At 39.8% G+C, this 23,464-nt stretch overlaps 1 protein-coding gene across 1 annotated transcript in view; it reads right to left on the bottom strand.

The window, feature by feature from the left end:
• The window catches only part of LOC112146809 (adenylate cyclase type 9), a 37,184-nt gene extending 14,765 nt beyond the window's left edge, over positions 1-22,419 (bottom strand). The window contains exon 1 of the mRNA XM_024272822.2: positions 19,294-22,419. Within this exon, the coding sequence (XP_024128590.1) occupies positions 19,294-21,070 (1,777 nt within the window). The 5' untranslated portion in view covers positions 21,071-22,419. The remainder of the gene's footprint in view (positions 1-19,293) is intronic.
• Positions 22,420-23,464: the final 1,045 nt, after the last annotated feature.

Here is a 23,464-nt window from a genome sequence, read left to right as displayed (position 1 = left end):
AGCACTGCTCGAGTGAGCCATTTGGCACTGTCAGAAAGATCCCCAACTCCTCTGAATCCGCCCAGAAATATACTGTACATCTTGTTCCTTGTGAAAAATAGGACACCTGTCCAACGTGGCAGGTATTTGGTAGAACTCCATAACTCTTATGGCTAACAGGGGACAAGAAGGAACGAGGTGATAAAATAAAAAAAAAATCTCAATAACAGTTTGTAACAAGACGCCAGAGCAGAGACAGTTTGTGAGTTTGCTTGTACTGGCATAATAACAAAAACAAAATGTGCCATCTGCGACAGACGGCATTCAATCAGAGAACATGAATGTATGTACAGAGGAAAAAGTATTTGTCAGTGACAAATTTTTCAAGCTGTCCCACAAAAAGATGAGAAATCTGTAATGTTCATCATAGATACATTTGAACTAGGGCTGCACAATGTTACAAAAACTTGCAACATGGGATATCAGTGATCAATATTGCAATGATTAAATGACTTCAAAGAGGTTTACCTGATTGGTAAGATGCGAAAAGAGCTCTACTTAATTTGTTAAATATGTCAAGCTGCCATTAGATCATTTTTGCTAACATTTAAGCCATCTCTTTCAATACATGTATTGCACAGGCTGAAATTGCAATGATGATAGATTTGTGATGTATTGTGCAGACCTAATTTCAACTGTGAGAGATAAAATGTATATAAGAATCCGGGAAATTAAGTTGTTTGATTTTTAAAGGATTTATTTGTGTACGAATTTAGCTGCTACAAACAAGCAAGAATATGCTCACCTGGTTCCACAACCTTAAGCAGTCAGACTGTAACTTCTCCAACATGACCAAGACCAAAGAGCTGTCGAAGGACACCAGGGACAAGATTGTTGACCTGATAAAGACTGGTATGAACCGATCTACAATACAAAATCAGCTTGGAGAGAAAAAAAAAGGCTCTGCTTAAGCAGTCAGACTGTAAATTCTCCAACTTGACCGAGACCAAAGAACTGTCGAAAGACACCACGGACAAGATTGTTGACCTGATAAAGACTGGTATGAACCGATCTACAATACAAAATCAGCTTGGAGAGAAAAAAGGCTCTGCTTAAACAGTCAGACTGTAAATTCTACAACTTGACCGAGACCAAAGAACTGTCGAAGGACACCAGGGACAAGATTGTTGACCTGATGAAGACAGGTATGAACCGATCTACAAAACAAAATCAGCTTGGAGAGAAAAAAGGCTCTGCTTAAGCAGTCAGACTGTAAATTCTCCAACATGACCAAGACCAAAGAGCTGTCGAAGGACACCAGGGACAAGATTGTTGACCTGATAAAGACTGGTATGAACCGATCTACAAAACAAAATCAGCTTGGAGAGGAAAAAAAGGCTCTGCTTAAGCAGTCAGACTGTAAATTCTCCAACTTGACCGAGACCAAAGAACTGTCGAAGGACACCAGGGACAAGATTGTTGACCTGATAAAGACTGGTATGAACCAATCTACAACAGCAAAAACCTTCCATCTGTGAGAGCACTAAAGATGCTATGTAGCTGGATCTTCCAGCATGACAATAATCCCAAACACATTGCCTGTGGCACAAAGGAGAGGTGTGAAAAGCATTTCAAGATTCTGGAGTCGCCTAGCCAATTTCTGGACCACAGTTCAATGGAAGCATCAAAACATCAAAGCTCTTGAGAAAATCTGCATGAAAGAATGGACAAAAATAGAAGCCAGTGAAAACATTTGACCTCTGTTATTGACAACCAGGGTTCATTATTAAGAATGGAGGTGACATTTTAGGGACTTACTTATCGTCTGCACCACTATGCAAAAACATTTTTTAACATTCTGTCTCCAGTTAAAGTGCATCTGTGACAGACATTGCATACCTCCCTCATCTTTTTAAGTGGGATAACTTGCAGAATCAGTGAAAACAACCTCTTTGTTTTCTGCGGCTCTGTATTTTTCACGAGGAATCACAGAGGGACTCAGACTGTCATTCCCACCAGTGAAGAGAGAGGGGGAAAAATGGTTTGTGCGGGTGTTCTCCTGAGTCAACCATGTGCAGGAGTAGGGGGAGTGGTGACCTTCCTCTCCACAGCTGAACAATTCTGCTGAGCTGGTTTCTTCTGGGGCATTAAAGGACATGCGATGATGGGAGCCGAATTACTTACAAAGCCAAATTAGGAAAGACTATTTCCCCTGTCAAAGAACATTAGGAAGATATTTTAACAAAGGACCATTCCTTTTTTTTCTCATCACAGTCTTCCAAGTCTGCCTCTCATATTTCTTCATTCATTATACATCTATCAGTTAGGTTATAAACCCCAACTGGATCAGATGAACTGAGCTACTCAGATTAAGAATTGTGGTTCATTAGGGTAATTAATTTGATGTTGTGTAGATATGACTTCTTGATCATTCTTCCGTTTCAATTAATGCTATAAATGCTACCTATTTTTCCAAAAACTTGAACCTACTGAGGTTTCAAACAACGCACACTCACTGGCCACTTTATTAGGTTCATCTGTCCAACTGCTCGATAAAACACATTTCTAATCAGCCAATCACATGGGAGCAACTTAATGTGTTTAGGCATGTAGACATGGCCAAGACAATCTTCTGCAGTTCAAACCGAGCATCAGAATGGGGAAGAAAGGTGGTTTAAGTGGCTTTGAATGTGGTTGTTAGTGCCAGACGAGCTGGTCTGAGTATTTCAGAAACTGCTGATGTACAGGGATTTTGAAGCACAACCATATCTAGGTCTTACAGAAAATGGTCCAAAAGAGAAAATATACTTACCGGCAGTTCTGTGAGCAGAAATGTTTCGTTGATGCCAGAGGTTGGAAGAGAATGGCCAGGCTGATTTGAACTGACAGAAAGGCAACAGTAACTCGAATAACATCATGTTACAACTGAGGTCTGCAGAAGAGCATCTGCTGAGCGCACATGTCCAATCTTCAGGCAAATGGGCTACAGCAGCAGAAGAAGCTGCTTAGATGACAGAAGTGCCACTCTTGTCAGCTAAGAACAGGAAACTGAGGCTTCAGTTTGCATAGGCTAACCAAAATTAAATTGAACAATTGATGATTTGACAATAGAAGATTGTAAAAATGTTGCCTGGTCATCATGAAAACATGGATCCAACCTGCCTTGTATCATCGGTTAAGACTGCTGGTGGTGTAATGATGTGGGGGATAGTTTCTTGGTACACTTTGGGCCCATAGTACCAAATGAGACAACGCCACAACCTACCTGAGTATCGTTGCTGACCGTGTCCATCCCTTTATGACCACAGTGAACCCATCTTCTAATGATGACTTCCATCAGGATACCACGTCATAAAGATAGAATCATCTCAGACTGGTTTCTTGAACATGAGAATGAGTACATTGGATTCAAATGACCTGAACAGTCACCAGATCTCAACCCAACAGCACAACACCTTTGGGATGTGGTGGAATGGGAGATCGGCATCATGGATGTTCAGTCGACAAATCTGCAGCAACTGTGATGCAATCATGTCAATATGGACCAAGGTCTGTGAGGAATGTTTGAATTTATGCTACCAAGGATTAAGGCAGTTCTGAAGGCAAAAGGAGGTCCAACCTGGTACTAGAAGGCGTAGCTAATAAAGTGTCCGGTGAGTGTATATGTACACTGTCTTTAATGGCTTTAATATACTTATTAAAGATGAATTTTTTAACAACTATAACAAAGCTCCCAACCACAATCCTGAATTTGAAGCACATCAGGAAGTCCCACATGTTCTTCCAGTATATTTTAACAAATATTTCAGACTGACTTAAAACTCAGTTTCTGTTGTGCAACATCCTATGGGTCACATCAGGGATTGCCAGTTTACTTATGTCTGTTAAGAGATGGAAAAGGGTTACAAAGGTGGAGGACACAAGCCTCAAGGATAACGCTTTGTAAGATAAACCTTTTCCTGACAAACTAAAAGCAACTCAAAGAAACGCATGATAAGTACATGCCACACAGGCACACCTGCTAAAGCTTTAAAACCCTTTAGCAGCTGGTCTTTCACAAAACCATGACTCTTCACCACCTTCATGACCTTTCCGGTATCACACGAGCAAAGTTTCCAAACAAAAGGCCATCCTGAGGTCTCTCTTCCTGTTGCATTTAACAAAAGCTTCCGCATCCTTCCCTTCTCTTTGTCTCTCACAGTAAACAGAAGCAGCGCAAAATTAAGTTTCCATTTTTGACCTGTCCATACTTTTGGCTTCAACCCAACTGGACTCTCACAAAACAACAATAGAAAACTCTTGACATCTGTCCAAAGTCTTTAACTCCTGCTGCCCTGCACACCTTTCAGATTCAGAGCTCGCAAAGCCTCCATCCTTCACAGCGCCGAGCGGCCACGGTCTGCTGGCTGAGGAGTAGATACAGTTGAAATCCCTCCAAAATCTTCTGACATCCACGCCTCCCTCTGTTCAGTGGCCTGTATTTTCAGCCCGTTTGTCAGTCTCACTATGGCTCAATGTCTCTCGCATCCCTGCTCCCTCTTTGTCTGCCGTCCAACAGTCCTCTAAGTTTCTTTGTGTTCAAGTGAAAATCCATTTGCTTCATTGCAGCCCTGGCATGCATAGCGTTTGCAGCAAAACTTGCCCCAGCTGACATCATCTTAAAAGCTCGCACTTACTTTTTTTTCTTTTTTTTTCCATCTCGCTTTGCTCAAAACAGACCTCTGAATGTTATTTGTCTCTTGCATGCTAACATAAATGGTAGCCTGGGGCTCTTTTTTAATTCAACATTTTTCTTTAAAATGCACTAAAATATGCAAACAAGTTGAATTTTTTAAAGTATTATTCTAAATCATTTTACAATCATAAGATAACATTTTATAATTAAATTTGTTTGCTTAACTCATGAGTTCTGAATGAAATTGCATCCCAAATGAAGTTAAATGAAGACAACCTGACCTATTTGAATGCACTTTCAAATTTAGATTCTTATTGTTTGCTCATAACTGAAATTCGATTTTTTTCACACACTCAAATGTGTCACCCAGAGAGGCTATCGACCCGTTGCTATGAGCAGTGCTCTAATATTGATTAAACAGTGACCACGTTCGAGGCTATGGGTGAATGATCAAAGCAAGCGGCTGGCTGAGACAAAACTCCTGTTTCTCCCTCACACATGCGACCTTTTCTCCATTTGATACAGAATTGTTGTGAGTCACAGCACCAGGCTGTCAACACAAAGACCTCATCCTCTTATTGAGTTTTTAAGTGCAGTAAGAAAAAAAATGCAAGAAGAAAATATTTATTAGGGTTACGGAACACAAAAGCATTAAAAGGAGAAATTCAAAGTGAGACAGAGCCTGAAGTAAACTCAGCAGAGACTACATCAGATGCTTAGCACATATTAACGATTATTTACATGGATGGATGAGCAGCTGAAACCAAGGGCGCTTGATCACACTAGAAAGGAACAAACCACACAATCTGTACAGTTCTACAGCAACAAACAAGTATTTTTATAAAAATGTGTTTAAAGTTACCAAAAAACTGGACATCTTATTTTAAATTCTAATAATCACATGCTCAAAAATAAGACATGGTAATTCTGTTAATTTCATCAAAATTCTGGAATACAACAACAACAAAAAACTTTAAATGGTAAAATTTACATATATTGGAGGAGATTATTTCTTGTAATTTTTAGTAGAATTTGAATGACAACACCAAAACTTTTTTGTCTCTCATAGTTAGTGGTTGGATGAAGCCATTTATTGTCAAGACAATCGGTTTACCATTTTTAAATCAGAATGACAACAGAACATTTCCAGATTACCCTGTTCAAAAGTTTGCATTCCTTGATGACTTTATTCTGAAAACACGCACACAAGATAATACAAAACGGTATCATCTTGTGTGCATTTCTAAATGTCTTGGAGTTTCTGGTCTCCCAACAGACCATGCATATTTTATCCTCTGACATTTTTGGATCCTGTGTCATGGAGAAAGCTAAAGAGATGCAAAAAAATATCTACGGGAAAAGGTAACTGAACTGTGCAAAACAGGAAAGGGATATAGGAAGATATCCAGGAACTGAGAATGTCATTCAAAAGTGTTCAAACTTTGATAAAGAAGTGGAAAGTAAGGGGTTCTGTTGAAACCAAACCATAATCACAACACTTCCTGTTAGAACTGCCAGAAAAAATGGTTAGGGTCGCAAAGAAAAACTCACAAATAACTTCAGCTGTAATCCAGGACTTTCTGAAAAACTGTGGTGTGGATGTTTCAAGGTGAATGTGAGAGTGAATGGGTGTGTGATTGAGGCCCTGCGACAGACTGGCGACCTGTCCAGGGTGTACACCGCCTTCGCCCATCAGTAGCCGGGATAGGCTCCGGCACCCTCGCGACCCCGAAAGGGATGAAGCGGTCAAGAAAATGGATGGATGGATGGATGTTTCAAGACGTAAAATAAGGAGGCCCCTGTAGAAAAATAGTCTCCATGGTTGAATCGCCAGGAAAATGCCACAAAATAGCTTGCTTATAATACGTCAAACAGCACGGAGACAAGCCTCCAAACTTCAGAAACAAAATCATTTGGAGTGATGAGACCAAGATTGAACTTTTAGGCCACAACCATAAACGTTACATCTGGAGAGGAGTCAACAGATGATGAAAATACTACTATTCCTACAGTAAAACATAGAAGCTGATATTTTGGGGATGTGTGAACGACAAAGTGAGCAGAAACTTGATCGAAACTGATGGCGAGATGATGTTATCAGGAGTACTGGAGGAAAACTTACACTCTTCAGCTCGGAGGTTGACAATGAGTGGAAAAGTTTTTTGTGTTATTCATATTTTAGGAAAAATAACCAAGAAATTATAATTTCTTCCAGGGTATGTAAACTTATGAGTACAACTGTTCATGCTTTCTCTATTTAAACATTTGTTGTGTCGTGTTGTGTCGCATGTACGTGGAGCTTCTGAGGAAACAAAACTACGGAATAATTTTTTTAATATGAGCAAAACAAAAAAAAATCTCACACAAAACAAAACATGTTTTCACTATGTATTTGATTACCATATTTTTTCAATACATGTTTTTAAATTCAGGATGATACTTTTTAAAAATTGACACTTAAAGAATGAAGGGTTGTTAATATTTGATTATCTGCAGACTCATCCTTTATCTGTGCTTAATTGACCAGAAGAAAAGTCATTTAAAGGACATTCTTATTATTAAAATGAGAATATTTTAGTAGATTATGTCACCTTCAATTCCAAAAGAGAGTTGTTCATCCATGATACCATCAAACATGACATGCCTGTATGCAATCCTGCATGTTATTTGTAATTATTTGCTGTAAAAAAAAACATGAATTACTTCATTTATGCACTTAAACTTAATGTTTACCCCCACCCCTCCAAAATAAATAAATAAACAGAGTCATAATCTCACCACAGGAGATCTATGGGCTCTCAGAGATGACCTAATGGCTTAAAAATGTGGCAAGTCAATATTTGCCTTCCTGGGTAACTCTCTTTTTCTCTTGCAGCTTCAGTTTATATTTCTGCCATTTAGCCTGAGAAGTCTTTTTTTTAGATTTAAAAAGTACTTCTTTTTCTTTATCAATCTGACAAATTTTTAAGCCACGGAGCATCATAAGTAGACCAGTTAATTCCAAAATCTGACACTTCGTCAATAAAAAGAGGACTTAGTTAAACTTTTCTGCATTTGTGCTTCCATTTTAGTCCATTCCACTGATATTTTAAGTATTTGCTTTCATGCTGAGCTCACACAAGAATGGGATTTATCATTCAAAAGGGTATTAGAATTTTTTCTTTGTACTTCTTGCAGTTAATTAACGGTTCAAATGAAATTATCCTGATTAGAGATCAAGGGGCTGAACTGAAGAGCCAATTACTGCACTTAGTCAAACAATATTTTAAAAGTTGAAACAATCCAGCTGTCCGTATCTGAAGTGTGTGATCTTCTGTACACGCCAACCAACTGTCAGTTTCCTACGACATTAATATGATTAATATGTGACTTTCTAAAAACTAAAGAACAAAACAAAATGGCCGTAATGTGACATTGAACAGCTTTTTCCTTATGAATAACCCAAATTGCTAAACGTTTGTTATTGAACATAAGAGTTGTTTTTTTTCCCATGTGAACTCCGAGTAAGAAGTTTATTCTGAACAGTCTGAATATATACAAACCAAGTTAAAAGGAATGATTTAATCATTTAGAGTAACACAGGAAGGGTGTGTATGATGAGTTTTGCAAAATACTTCCTCAGAAAAGAACTAAAGCTGCCCAGAGGCGCACAAAAAAAACCTCCTTCAGGCTGAGCTCCTAATGATAAAAACACTAAATGATGCATATATGAACACAAACATTAACGGAGAGGAAAAACACAAGAGATGCACTTCTACAGCACGCTACATATGCCCAAACCTGTGGTGTGTGTAGCAGTAGGCGCCGGCTGCCCTTCATCTTCACTCATTCATAATTCACACAAGCATTTATCACACGCTCCCTTCTGCTGCACACTCCAACCAGTCACTACAGCCCACAACCATAAATGGGGTGGGACTGCCTGCCTGCGTGGGTGTTTGCAGTTATCACCCTTGAACAGCAAAATTAAGCGTCTATGACAGAGTTGTGCGCGATGGACGGAGTAAGAGGTTGTTGGATGTCACCTTAAGCGTGAGCTCCATCTGTCAGCGTCGGTAAAGGCGAGCACGAGGCTGTTTAGAGGAGTGCTGGCATTTTCTGTACCCTTGATCGCAAAGGAAAAAGGCTCAGAAGGCATCGGTGACTCATGAAAGCTATTCATCAGCACAGCTTCCTTTAGTCCAAACACAACACACACTGTACCAGAGGAGATCTAAAGAAAAGAAAAAACACTTACTCAGTGAGATGATGAGAGCTTTTCTTGCACTTTTTCCAGTGTTTACACCTATTTGAGTGGCAATGAGCAATTTGTATCTGTGAGGGTGTCATTTAGGAGCATGCTGAAGGAAAATTGGTCAGTGGGACCTTCCTCTAGAAAAAAGTCACTGATTCATTTGTCAAGTTGGTTTGACCCCTTCTCTGCAAAAGCTGGAGTTCTAACATCTAAAACGGACCGGATGACCCTCGTCTGTTTCAATAGGCTGTTGCCATGGCAATTAGCCGTTGCACGCCCAGAGATGAAATAAGAGTATGTGCAGGTTTTCGTGCGTGTTGCTGCAGATGGGAAAACGTCCTTGCAGTGAAGAGCAGGTGCATTGAAAGCCCTGCTTCACAATCCTTAAGAAGCAGCAAAGATTCATCTGTTTGAATCAAACTCGCATCCTTTCCTGCATGCAAATTTACATCCTAACTCCTAGTTTTTCAATTTGATTTTCATGAGAGTTATAAATATAAATGCCTTTGTTTGTGCCTAAGGAGTTCCTGTGGTTTCTCGAGGTGATGAGGTTTACTTGAGTCCTTGTTTCATCCCGCAGGGACAGTGTACAGTTAACATACTTTTGTCCAGCCTGAGTGTTTATTTATTACTCTACAAGCTGTTCCTTTGTCACACTCACAAATGCTTCAAGGACAACCCAGTCTTAAGCTTCCTGACTAAGGACACGCGACAATTTCTTTTGAGGCCAAAAGTTGAACCCTCAGCTTTCCAGTCCGGTAGGGTAATTATTATCACCTATTTGGCACTCATTTCCTCCATTCTTTGCTAACAACCACTTTGAGTTGTATGGCTGTTAACAGAAATGTCTGTCATGGGTCACCTGCAAACATCCGAGCACAGCGTGGGCCCATTTCATTATCGTAACAATAATTAAACCGACTTTTCAAAGAAAGCCAACAGAGCGGCTATAATACTTAAGTGCAACACATTTCTCCAACTTCTCATTGAAGCAGATCCCCCAGAGTATAAATGGACAGTTCAAGCTAAGTCTCCTTTAAACAAGGATATATCTGATGAGTCTAATATTTTTTACAATAAAACCTTTGCACAAGGTAGCACAATAAGTACAAATGTAGCATAAGAAATAGAAAATATATGCTTAAAAGCTTAAAATCTTTTGGGCTGCCTAAAGCTACAATCACATCTCCCTCAGCAATGCATGTTCAAGGGGCCGCTCCAATGAAAGGTCTGTGAATCCACATATAGTCATGTTTTGGACTTCTGTGTTCAAAACTCTTACATGTAGCTGCAAAAGTTTCAGGCTATATGTAAAAATTGTGTGGTCGTTAAAGGTCTACGTTACCAATTCAATCAGGCTAAATTTTGACCAATCTGAGACTCGGATTTGGTAGTTACAAGTGTATGACATCTCTTTAACCTTATAGAAGTTTAAAATTGAGCATGGAGGAGAACTTAGTAATTGTGGTTAGTGTCTGGATGGCTTTCTATGACCACAAGAGTCTCATTTATCGGAATAGAGCTATTAAAGAAAAAGCCTGGAGCAAGATTTGCATCGCTACAACATTTTCATTAAAAGATGTTTTAATGAGCCTGCATTCATCTGACCACATTCCAATAAGTTGCTGTGTCTCATCTTTGTTTCATTACTCTGTTTATACCCCATAATGCTTGGCTACAATAGCGGTTTTGGTTCAGTTGTTCAGCTCCGAGCACGGAGTCTATTCAACCGAAGGAAACTAAGAGCGAACCAAAGTGTTTGATTGGAAACAAACCGAGACCACCTTGAAAGATGGGTCAGAGAGTGGTTCCTGGTCCTGGACCAGGGTCCGCTTCTGTGTATTCAGACTAAAAATGTGTTTATGATTAAACAGGAAACAAACTTTAACCCAATGTCTGCAAGACTCATTAAGAAGTGATCTAAAAAAACACCAGCAACACCACCACAAAGACCTGATTTCTATCCGTACTGATTCCCGTTGGATGTAAGTTGTTGTGGTCGAAAAAAAGTTGTTCCCATCAATACTTTAGACCTATCCTATAAATAAGATTTGCTTCATTCGCGTTTTTCCAACTAATTAGCTGCATTGTTGAGAGTTCAGAGAAAGAGGTTGTCCGTTGGTTCCAGTTCAAGAAGATTTGATACCAATCTCTACATGTGGGAGAAGCTAAAACATCTTAAGCTTAGGTGTCAAAACCACACACAGAATTACAGTAAAACATTTTTTTTGTACTCTGTGCAAAAGAGTAAGCAAAACAGAGTGTAGTTATCCAGAATAAGCACAAGTTTTACAAAACTGCTGAATAACAGTTTAACACAGTGACTAATCTAAATGATCACATCTATAAAACCACAGCTTATCACAGCATTAGACACCTTCTAGCTTCAACGGCTCTCTTTTTGTGTGACTGACTGTTGGTGCCTTGCAATCTTGTTTAGTAGAAGGCCAAAAAAGATAGAAATTGATATGAAATTGCTGCGGGCTCCAGCGCCATGCTTCTCTGAACCTGCTCTGAACCATAATGCAGGGTGCAAAAAAAAAAAAAAAAAAAGGAGCTGTGCATTGCAGTGTGATGTATTACACCATTACTCTCCAGCTAGAGCTGTAATCTACTGTGCAGCGAAAAGGTGCTCCAGTCAAACCTTAGTCACTACAGTTCCATATTGCAGTTTAGGGGTCTTACTGGGTGTTTCGCTCTTCTCCTAGCCTCTGTGCAGCTGTCCAATCATATTAAACCCTTAAGACCTAAAGCAAAAAGGCCACTATAGAGCTCAGGAAGGATTTTAACAGTAATCCTATGATCTGCTTACTGCTCATTTATTGTACACAAACATTATTGCAGCTTTTACCACATCCGTGCACACATGTCGGCTGAATTTACTGGAGTTCTCCGCTCAGTGCCGCTGCTTTCTATGTTTCTACAGGTGGGCTGAATGCTGTGCATGCATACAGATTTGAGATGGAGAGTCTAGACAGAAATTATGCTGGCATTTGATTGCTGGCAGGGGAGAAGACAGCTGAGTTCATATAAGGAAGCAAAAGTCAACCTATTTAAGATTTTGTCAAGTGCTGCAGAGTGGAAGAGAAGAGGCATCAGCACATCTCTTTCTAAAGCTACAATCACACCAGGCATGTGTCACCCGTTCAAGAATGTGCGTTTAGCATATGGCGTTCTCACTGGATGAGCAGGGAGGGGCGCCCCCTTCTTTTTCTTTTTCTATTGTTTATTATTATCAGCGAATGTCCACCACTTACAGCTTAGTATGAAATGTGGATGCGGTACAAATCTTGCGAATCTTACTCCAGGCTTTTTCTTTCACAGCTCTATTCCGATAAACCAAAGACTCAGTGTTGTAGAACTAAGACTGAGCACAAATCGCAATTATTGTTTTCGCCTCCATTATAAATTTGTAACCCTTGAGCAATCCTAGGCATGTTTACATTAAAAGTCCGATCATCTGGACTTTATTTTAAAGATGACCCCACTTTTAATGTAAACATACCTCGGAAAGCATAAGGGTTATAGTAACCTTTCTGGAATACTATTAGTATACTGCCAATAAACTCTATGTCTAAGTTTATAAAAGTAGACTTTGAAGTATATCTAATGTTGCTTTTATGGTTTCCTTTTAGCTGACAAGTAAGTAATAAAACTTCTGATTAGTGAATAAAAATACACTTTTAATATACTGGAAATATCCCAAGAATACATGTACTCCACTTTTAATCCTGTGTAAGAAAATGTTTTCGGACAGTGACAAAATTAAGCAAAATATATTTAGACTTGTAGTATAATTTCTAAGTAAAATCTAAGTATACCTAACATGAACTTATGAGCTTGTAAACATGGACTTGTAAAGTTTATCTCTAATAAGTACCTAACAGTAAACTAAAAGTATACTTTCTTAATTTTAGTTTAAAAAAAAACTATACTTAAAAAAAACTTGAGTGTACTTTTTTTGGTAAGTAGAGCCAAAAAACTGTTTAAGAAACTTGTGTAGCAACGCCAAGAGTTTGGAACATGGAAGCCCAAAGCACCCAAGTACGCACGTTTACACAGTCTTAATTAAAAGGGGCCAATTGAAAGCCACGTTGCTGAGGACGCTGTGAATATATCTTAAGAGTATCAAGTTAAAACTCCTTATTTTTTAACCTCAATACCAAAGTTTTGGCACATGTTTTCTACATGCCAAATACAAGCATTTTATATTTCTAATTAAAAAACATTTGTATTCTAAATAAAAGTTTAAACTCCTTTTTTATAAACACCTCGACCACACACGCACATTTTGAACTAGAACCTGCTTACTGGTAGATGTAGTAAAGGGCCAAGTTGTTACCAGCAGCTTCACAACTCAAGAAAGTATGCTTTTGCACAATGATCTATTAGGGTATGACACAATTATTTTTCCATTCTAGAAGAAGCTTTACGTCTCACTCTGTTAGTGCAGAGTTCATATTCAACCATCATTATAGGATTGAGCTTCAGGCACATATTGAACAAGTTTTTGACAGCACAGCCCAGAAGGACTGCAATGATAAAGGGAACAATATTTGAATATGAAAGAAAATCTCAGAAAATGCAGAAATGTCGCAACATTAAAGCAAAGATGCTATCATTATGTAATCACTTTTGTCAATTGTGGATCTTAAATCGGACAGGAGAGCAATTCAAATGAATGATTAACGTCAACCATGACAGACTTTCTCTGATCTCCATTTTTCTTTGACGTCTAACCCACATAAAAACCCTTTCAGGTCCTTTCCATCACTCCTTCATTATAAATAAAACAAAGCCAGGACAGTCTCCATGAATATCATTTACTCATTATGCCTGACATGAAGGCAGCTGATGTAATTGAGGGTCAGGATAACACCAGGCCACTGTGAGAAGATATGTAGATGGAGAATTACTAACATTAATCACCTCAGGCAGGGAGATTACTCCGTCTTTTTTAATTAGAAATTCACCACAAAGCAAGAAAGGGAAAGTGATTTCAGCAAGATGCTGTTTAATTGCCCAGATTGGCTATAAAAATACATCCCAGTTACAATTTAAAAGTTCTCCACCTCAAGGAAGTCATGAGAATAGTGTTCGAGGAAGATGTATATTTTTTTATGCATGAGTTGTCATGTATAGCTGATTTTTCTTCAAATGTTCTTGGTACTGAACTCATATGCAGAATTCTACATTGCAAACTAATATATAAAAAAACCTGTAAATAGATTTTATACATGTTGTTGAGGTCCTCAATGTGTTCCTCCTGTCAGGAATTTGAATAGATGAGTTTACCTGCACTTAAGCAACAAAAACATGGACTTTCTGTTATCCAGGCCTATTAAACTTCAGCACAACCTCTGGATTTCATATTGAAGGACTGTACATTATGGATATTTAGCCTACCAAGTTTATGTGCGAGATAAACCTGGATATTTGAGCTCGTAAACACCAGGAATGTGACGATTCACTTTTCCCACGATTCGCTTCAAACCTCGAGTTTTTAAGCTGCGGTTGTGTTTCGAGTCAATATAGGATTTGGGCCTAACAAAACAACAACAAAGAAATCTAAAAATACAGAAAAATATTTTTTTTAATTTGATAATAAGTAAGTAACAATGACCAAAAGAACTGTCAGTTGGTTCATACTAAATCTGGTGTAATGTAATAAGACAATAAGTGCTAACTATAAATAAGGATTTTCCTTGGATAAAAGCAACTTGTTTTATGAGATACATTTGCAGTGCCTAATGCTGTGATCGTTAGATGAAATTAATTTTACCATTTTATTACAAAGAGTTAATATTCAGGTAGAGATTTTTTCTAAGTCATACTCTTAAAAAAATGTTTTAAAATCTGTTTGGGTACAGTCTTGGCATATATTGTGATACATATATCGTGAGCCGAGCACTGGCATTGTATCACCAGACTTTTGCCAATATACACTCCCACTACCGACTGGATTCTGATGGGTGAAAATCAAATCTGAAATGTCGGTCAAAAAATAGGCTACTAGGTAAGACAGTAAGTAGGAATTTGGCTCAATGTATCTACAGGTCCACCTGCCTGCCAATCAAAAAACACCCACCTAATTACTAACAAATTTAAATCAATACCCTCCCTTGACAGTTTTCATCAATATAGAATATAAAATAAATATTGGAAAGTTTTTGACACCATGCTGTACATATTTTTATTTTTGGTGTAGAGTTGGAGTCAATGGAAATTACTGAGAAATTGCTTCCTCTTTTCATGGTCTCTAGTGGCCGTTTAAGGAACTGCAACATTTGGTACTTCAGGGTTCAAATTTGAGAAATGAATGTGGTGTCTAAAAGGGTTTCTCCTTTATTCATATTACCTGCAGAACTCTGGTTAGGGACCTTAAGAATATTTTTTCAATGTGCAAACAAATTAATTGCCTTTTATTAAAAATGTAATCGTTTGAAATCAACCACATAACTAAACCTTCTGTCTGAAAAAAAGGGGAATCTGCTAATGAAGCCCTATTTCCTTTATATCCAATATAGTTTTACTGTTCTTTCTTCTTCTGAATTGCTGGGCAAAGTTTTCTAACAGGCCTTGTGTAAATGTGAATAGCAGAAACGGTGTGAAACCTGCCCTGTCATGCAGGATGGCAGTTTTTTTAAAGAAAAAAAAATCAAATAAAAAACAGGCTGTCCGAGTCAAAAATAAATGGCCTTAAAACTGAAGAAATGCAGTCAAAGCAAGTAAGTTGCAGGCAGCATAGAGGACAAGCATTAGCTTCATAGTCCAAGCCATTAAGCCCAAACCATGAATGTGACAATGCCGTTTATAGTTCTTTCATTTATATTTCACTAACAGTATTTATAGTCTAAATCATTTGCAGAATCGCCAACAAACTGCATCAATAATCGTATTGATCTTTATATGTTTTTAAAAACTGTTTCTGGAAGAGAAGAAAACTGTGTTAGATCTATTTTTATGGTATCTGCACAATAATCATAACAAGCATGCCAGGTACCATCATTCTGCATTAAGCACTAAGTAAAAAACACAGACAGGTACTTTCCAGGGAATATGACTAAATATAGAGCACGATTCCAGTAAGGAAATGCACAAAACAACATGGTGTGAATTTGTACACTGCCCACACTCACACACACATATGTGTACTCACACAGAAAAGGCCACAGTATGTGAACCATTTCAGATTCAAAAGTGGGGCATATTACTCAGTCCTCCCAGAGGATTAAATGGGCATGATTATCTTTTTTAATTTTCCAAATTACAGTTGCTAATAATGTATTAACCAGACCACTCATGCTGTTTTTTCAACTTCACTCGTATATAAAAGTATTTTTCCCCCTACTTTATACCACAGAATCGAAAATTATGAGAACGAAGGTTCAAAGATTGTTTTTTTAATTAACAATTGCCCTATTTTTCTGATTATAAGGTGTTCCAGAGTATAAATCGCAGACACAAAAAAAGAAATATATATATATAAGAGGGCTGCACGGTGGCGCAGTGGTTAGCGCTCTTGCCTCACAGCGAGAAGGCCCCGGTTCGAATCCCGGCTGGGACCTTTCTGTGTGGAGTTTGCATGTTCTCCCCGAGCATGCGTGGGTTTTCACCGGGGACTCCGGCTTCCTCCCACCGTCCGAAAACATGCTTCATAGGTGAATTGGTGATTCTAAATTGCCCCTAGGTGTGAATGTGAGAGTGTATGTGTGTGTGGTTGAGGCCCTGCGACAGTCTGGCGACCTGTCCGGGTGTACCCTGCCTTCGCCCATCAGTAGCCGGGGTAGGCTCCGGCACCCCGCGACCCCGTAAGGGAAGAAGCGGTTAAGAAGATGGATGGATATATATAAGAAGAAAAAATCATGAATAAGTCGCATTGAAGTACAAGTTGCAATTTTAGGAGAAACTAAAAAACATGGGAGCAAGAGAACAGACATTTCATCTAAAAGGCAAATTGTAATAATGAAATAGATGACAAGGACGGACTGAATATATGCACATTTCAACAACGTAACTGTATCATGACACATGGGAGGAATGAATAATGGTGTATTTGGACTGGAAAAGCCCTTTGGTCCGGTCTCAATATGGTCCGGATCAAGTCCTGAACCTTGCGTTTCGTGTGTCAGACAGCCATCTTCCTGTTTCAAACAAAAGCCAGAAAACAAGACCACATCACTAAAGAACCTCTTCAGCTATTGGCCAGTATTTAAGAGGGCAGGGCAAAGGAGAAAGAGAAAGAATAATTCAAGTCCTGTACTTTGCAATCCTTGTCGGGATAGTTCACTTATTCAAACTTTATATTTCAATGACCAATTTTAAACGTCTGTATCAACAACAGATTCAGCACTGTAACAATGTGTATCAAGTTAAAAATTGTTTTAATGACCATGCATTCATCTGACCAAATTTCAGTGAGTCACTGTATCTGGTTCACTTTAACCCATGTCCTTATATGGTCCAGATGACCAGAGTTTGACATGTTCGTCCATCCCATGACAAATGTGGATGAAGCTGGACAAGATTTCATGTCTGCCACGGACACCAGTAAAAATCGAAACTCATTGGGGAAAAAAAAAAGTTCAGCGCACCGTCTTGTGGGATCCAAATGACCCCACTCCCAACATCAACATACCAAGGACATTGGGTCAAGCAAACCCAGTGTGTCCAGTGTGAATACAGTATCTAGTAAATCAGTGCAAAATATGAATAATTGAGATACCCATAGGATAAACAACAAGCCAACAAGTCAACATTTACATTTTCGATCTATCTGGGGGTGTGAATGGACTAATGTAACTATTCATTTTTTTTACCGTTTTTATATTTTAACTGTAGGAGTTTCTAGAATTTTTTGGGTGACAGCCCAACTTGGTTGCTGCATTCAGTTAATCAAATTTCTGTTTAATTCTAAACCACAGCTTCCACCTAGGGAGACGGCAAACTGACCATGCCTGCTCTTCAACTAAAACTATGCAACAAAAACATAGTAGAAAAACTTTTAAAACTATATAACTGTGGATCAGACAAGACAATTTACTGTGGCAAAAATGGTTCATGAAGCATACGACACCAACTAAAAAAAACAGGCCATAACCGATGACAGCTGCATTGTTACCCACGTCTACAAAGCAGCAATTTACTTCAGCAGCAGGGACCGGATCCAGCTCGGATCCATGCCTGGCTGCAATGTTAACTCAAATGATTTACAAAGACGGAGACAGATAGTCAAGGGAATTTTACAGCACTCGGGAGCAACTCTCTCTTGACAGCCAGTTTTCTCACCAGGACAGAAAATCTACAGGGAGAGGATAAATCTTGGGCGGCTAACTACATATTTGAAGGCGGGGTAAAAAAAAAAAAAAAGCCAAAAAAAAGCCCTCAAGAACAAGAAGTATACTGAAACAGAAGAGGTCAGCTACACTAAGAGAAACACATTCATCTTCCCAATAGAAAACAGGAGCAATAGGACTAGTCCTCATACATTAATCTAACAGATGAAGAGAAAAAGCAGACCAATAAATCACTCTGACTGTCCCTGTAAACAAAAGACACTTCTACTCGGCTCTTTCACTGATAGAATGAGCCAATACTTCTGTGAAAAGTCAAGTGGGTGTGCCAAGGAAAGAAAATTCTGAATGTATGCACCCCAAATTATTCATGTGCACACTTGAATTGCTAGTGTGTGCAAACTCCCAGCTTCTTCTAATCCCTGTCAAAAGTGCAGCGGTCAAAATCAGACGAGCAGCCTCCAGGCAGAATAATCCGGAATGTTAATGCAAAAGGGCAGGTGAGTACCATCTGCACTACCTTTCGTCAGGCGCTGTCACTTCAGTTTCAATGAAGGATAATGGATCAGCCAGCTTTCAATGACAAAAAAGGGACCCATTAAAGCCACATTTACTCCATCTTGAGTGATTTGCATAAACATATAAAAACCTGGATGAAGCAGTTTGGAGACAGTAAAGAGGTAAAGAAGATGCTGCAGGCAAGGCTCAATTAGACAAAGTGACATATATTAGGTTGTGAGGCAAACCTTTGATGTTCGGGGAAGGTTAAGAGAATGGGACACATTGGGGACGTCTGGAGGACAGTGTAATTGAGCAAGAGAAAAAAGGAGGATTGAGAAGATGGTGCCTGAATGTGATACGTGCATACAGTACAAACACTACAGACATGACTGATGACAAACTCTGTCCCTTGCCAACACTTCAAAGACAACTAAAGTAAGTGGTGCTTAAACCTCACATCAACCTCAATAAATGTAAATGATTTGCTTCAGTTCAGACGATGTGTTATAAATATTCAACATAAGAATGGAATTAAAGACAAATTTCTTCTAGAAAATAAAGTGTTTTTAAAATTCAACAACCATTTCATATGACTTTTATAGTATTCTTACCTTTCAGTTGATCCGCCACCACACTTGGTCCAATCCTTTCAACAACCTGTCCGTCTTCACAGCGGTACCGGTCATCCAGGAACTTGGCAGTGGCCTGTGATAGGTGGACCTTTCCAGCCACTCCCAGCTGCTCCATCAGATTGGCCAGATTGACGTCATTTGACCAAACATCAAACTTGAAGCGCTTCATGCCCAGGATGCCACACAGCACTGTGCCGGTGTGAACCCCCACCCTCATGTTGACCATTTCCCTCTTCTCTTGGCAAAACTGCTCAATTGCTTGAATCATCCCCAGGCCCATCTCTACGCAGCAGTAGGCATGATTCGGTCTGGGTTCTGGACACCCGGCTACACAGTAATAGCAGTCTCCTAAAGTGCTGATCTTTTCACAGCCCGTGATCTCGCAAAGTCTATCAAAACGCCCAAATAAGTCATTCAAAAGCCCAACTAGGGCGTGGGCAGATTTGTTGGCGGACATTTTGGTGAAGCCGACAATGTCTGCGAAGAGAATGCTGACCGGCTCCATCCGTTTCATGTTGAAGGGTCTGAAGATGATCTGGCCTCTGGGGATGGAGGTTTTCTTGCGTTTGTTGCTTTTTGGGCTGGAGATGACAGCAGCTGCCCCGCTCGTGGAGTATCGCTTGGCAGAATTATCCCCAATGTCCTCGTCACTCTGCTTCATCAGTTCATCAGCCACAATTCTGGGCATGACGGAATGGATCATGCGCTCCTTCAAAGCCTTCTCCACTTCCAGATCTTTGCCATGCATGATGGCTTGTCCCACTTTAAGAAAGGTGCTGCGTGATCGCACCTCAGACATGATGAACAGATGCATCCCAATGGCATGAGCGCAGAGATGGAGCAAGGCTTTGGCTGGCCCCAACCATCTTAATGTCGCCCACTCTGAGCTCAGGTCTCCATCTACCTGGCTCAGGTGCATCCAGCCCAAACTCTCAAAAACCACTGAGTAGAGTAACCCAAGCAGAACAGAAGCGTAAAGTCGAACATGCAGAACGCTGTACAGCAACAGTAGAACTTCAATGCAAAGGGAAAAGGTCCCTACAGGAGATAGACACCGGGTGATGGTCAAATTACTCAAAGGTGCATCAATGGACTGATTGAAGGATGTCTCCATGCCACTAAATTCTTCCACATCTTCTTTGAAGCTAAAAGTCTGAATCTGGGGAGCTAGGGTCAGGGTGAATGTTGCAAGAATGAGCAGCAGAGATGCCTGATTGTAGCAGCGAGAGTAAAGCCTGGTGAAAGTTAGAAGAAAGATGAGGAAACAGAAAATGAAGAAAGAAGCGGTAGGGAGAAGAAACGCCATTCTGTCACAGCGGGAAGGATTGGCAGCAAAATACAATCCCCACAGAAAGGCAGCAGTCGCCAGGTAAAAAAGCACATAGCGGAAGCGCCGCTGGGTCTGAGGGAAACATCGTTCCCTACAGGCCTCCTCTAGGATGGAGGAGTCGAACTTTGGGTCCCAGAAATGGCCTGCAGATCTCTCGAAAAGTTGAGGCATCTTCCTTTGAGCTCGAAAACTCTTGACCACTGGCCTCTTCATTCCAGACTCTCCAGAGCTGCAGCTTGAAGAAATGCTATATTTGCAGTGCTTGGCTCCCCCGATGAAGCCTCCTCCGATTGAACCCAGCGGCCCGATGCCATGCTTGTGCTTGCCACTGCCGCCAATTTTCACTGAGACCCCGCCATCTCCACTGGAGTCACAGCTCACCTCCGTGCTGTGAGGCAGCAAATGCTGATGTTGGGGCGATGCCATGTTGGGACTTTCTCTATCCAAGTCTCAAAAACGACAGAAAAGGCACAGTCATTTACATGAAAACACTGATGAAGAAGTAAGGCAGAGTGAGCGACTGCATCAGGGCAATGTGAGAAGTGTGAGCACAAACAAAAACATGAAGGGTTTGGGCTGTAGCAAGGCAAGCAGACCATCCAGGGTTTTTGAGTAGTTCATTATTGCACCTCTTGACGTCAATGCCTGCATTCCTCTACATTCCCGTCTGTTTTGAAGCACTTGAGACTGCAAGGTTTACTTGCGGCGCGCTCTGTTCCAGTCCAAGACGATTCAGCAGCCCACACTTTGCTTTGCTCATTGGAAAATATTTGAAAAACCGCCTCAAATAGAAAGTAGTGTAAAAAAAAATACCAAAGAGTTTGGAAAAAGGGAGACGTCACCAAATGTCCTTATAAAACAGTTTATACTTTCCAGTCTGTATTATTATTGCCTTTTTGTTTCACTTTATGGAGCATAAACAGAAATACTTTCTGAGCCTTTTTTGCTTACAAAACAGAGAAAAGTCATAGAAACACTAGGCAACAACAAAAATATATAGAGATTAGGAAGACCAGAGTAAAAATGGTTTTGTGGTTTAAGAAAAAAACAGTTCCAAAAGGCCTGGTTGGGACTCTAGGTATAAAAACAGACCAGAATTTCCACTCCAAACCCTCCAGTGTCCTCAAAGTCAAAGGTTTTGAGCAAAAAAAAATATGTGGACTTATTGCGCAGGGCTGCAATTTCAGTTTTTAAACTGCATCAATGCCTCTTTGGTATCCAGTCACGCCACATGTCACCAACCTAGATTGTCCCGCGTGCGTCCACAGGAAGGAAAAGGGGGGAAAGGAAAAGGCAGGAGAGAAGAAGTCCGCTGCTCCTTCCGTTTATTTAGAAAAAAAAAAGTTTGACAGCCTGGTGTCCCTTTGAAAAAGCCAGACGGGTGCAGGTAATTAAAGGGACCCCCCTCCCCCTCTCTGCAACACCCTCCCCAACACCTCAGTCCCACAGGTTAAGGCAGAGCGCCGCTTTGATCCAGACACTTTGATCGACCTGGAAGGATCGGGGGGCGAAACGTTGTCATAACCCCCCTCCAAATAATCGTTCCACCTTTAATCCGAGACTAATGTGACATTTTCGTCCCACGTGCCGTCCACTCAGCCACCAGAACACCTCGTCGTCCAACCATTTTGAGCACGAGGGCGGCTGAAATGCTCCGCGCGCTTTCCAAGCTCGTGGACGAATGTCTGCGGGAAGCAGACACCACCATCTTCTGCGAGCAGCCGGGAGAAGTGACTGTGGGCGTGTGTGTGTGTGAGTGTTTGTGTGTGAGCGGCGGACAGGGAGAGAGAAGAAAAGGCCACTTCCGCTTTGGCTTTTCATAATAAAACTCCTTTGTGTTCAATTACATGACAGCAGGAGCGTAACGTAAAGAGGAGCCAACATGGGCCACCCAAGAGAATGAATTAATTATAATGATTATAATTATAATGATTATATTAGATATTTAAAAGAATTGTAGTAACCAAATTATCTCCATTATTTTTTTCTCCAGGAAAAATTAATAAATATTAGCAAATGTTTTCGACAATTTATTTTATTGGTCATTTTCCAAAATTTGGTCAGATTACTTACTAATCAGATAGATGTTTGGAATACATCTGTCAGATAAATTTGGAATTATTTTTTTCTCTAAAATGTGAAGAAATAGTTATGAACATACATCGACTCGACAGTTGCATGTAAACACCGAATGTCAATGTTAAATAATGTTTACGTTTTTAAAGCGCCTCTCCAATTTCAGAAGTGTTTCCAGTGGTCTTCTATTAATGATTATACCATTTTTAAGCCCAAATCAAAAAATCTATCTCTCTTTTTTTAGGACATAGTTTCTGAGGAGTGGTAGTAGTTCATTAGAGATTTGCCTCTGACTTGTGGCACAATTATTGGTGCACAGTAAGCTCTCTCTCATTTCCCATAATCTTTGTGTTTTCACTCTCTCACGAAATTGCAGCCCCTCACAACTCCAGCCTAACATTAGCAGTGCAATAAAAATGGCAACCAATATCAGAGCTATCCACCTGTACAGTTTTGATCCAGATGCCAGCTCAGATGAGGAAAACAAAGATGTACATGGATCTATTTGTCTTCAAGTGGATGTATCAGAATGGAGCGGAGCAGCGTGCTTGTGACCCAAAACTGTTTCAACAGGCTTCTTCCAACTGTTTTTGGTTTTTTTTTTTTGCTTTTTGTTTGTTTTTTTTTTGTTTTTTTGTTCCTGATTTTCCACAATTTGTGAAAAGAATTACTGAGAAATGCAATTTTAATTTTAATTCTTTTACATGTCTCCTTTCATAAAAAACGCTTTTACCAAAACAAGAC

The sequence above is a fragment of the Oryzias melastigma genome, linkage group LG8 (assembly GCF_002922805.2).
Source record: "Oryzias melastigma strain HK-1 linkage group LG8, ASM292280v2, whole genome shotgun sequence".
Lineage (NCBI taxonomy): Eukaryota > Metazoa > Chordata > Actinopteri > Beloniformes > Adrianichthyidae > Oryzias > Oryzias melastigma.
This window is presented reverse-complemented; position numbering and strand designations above follow the sequence as displayed.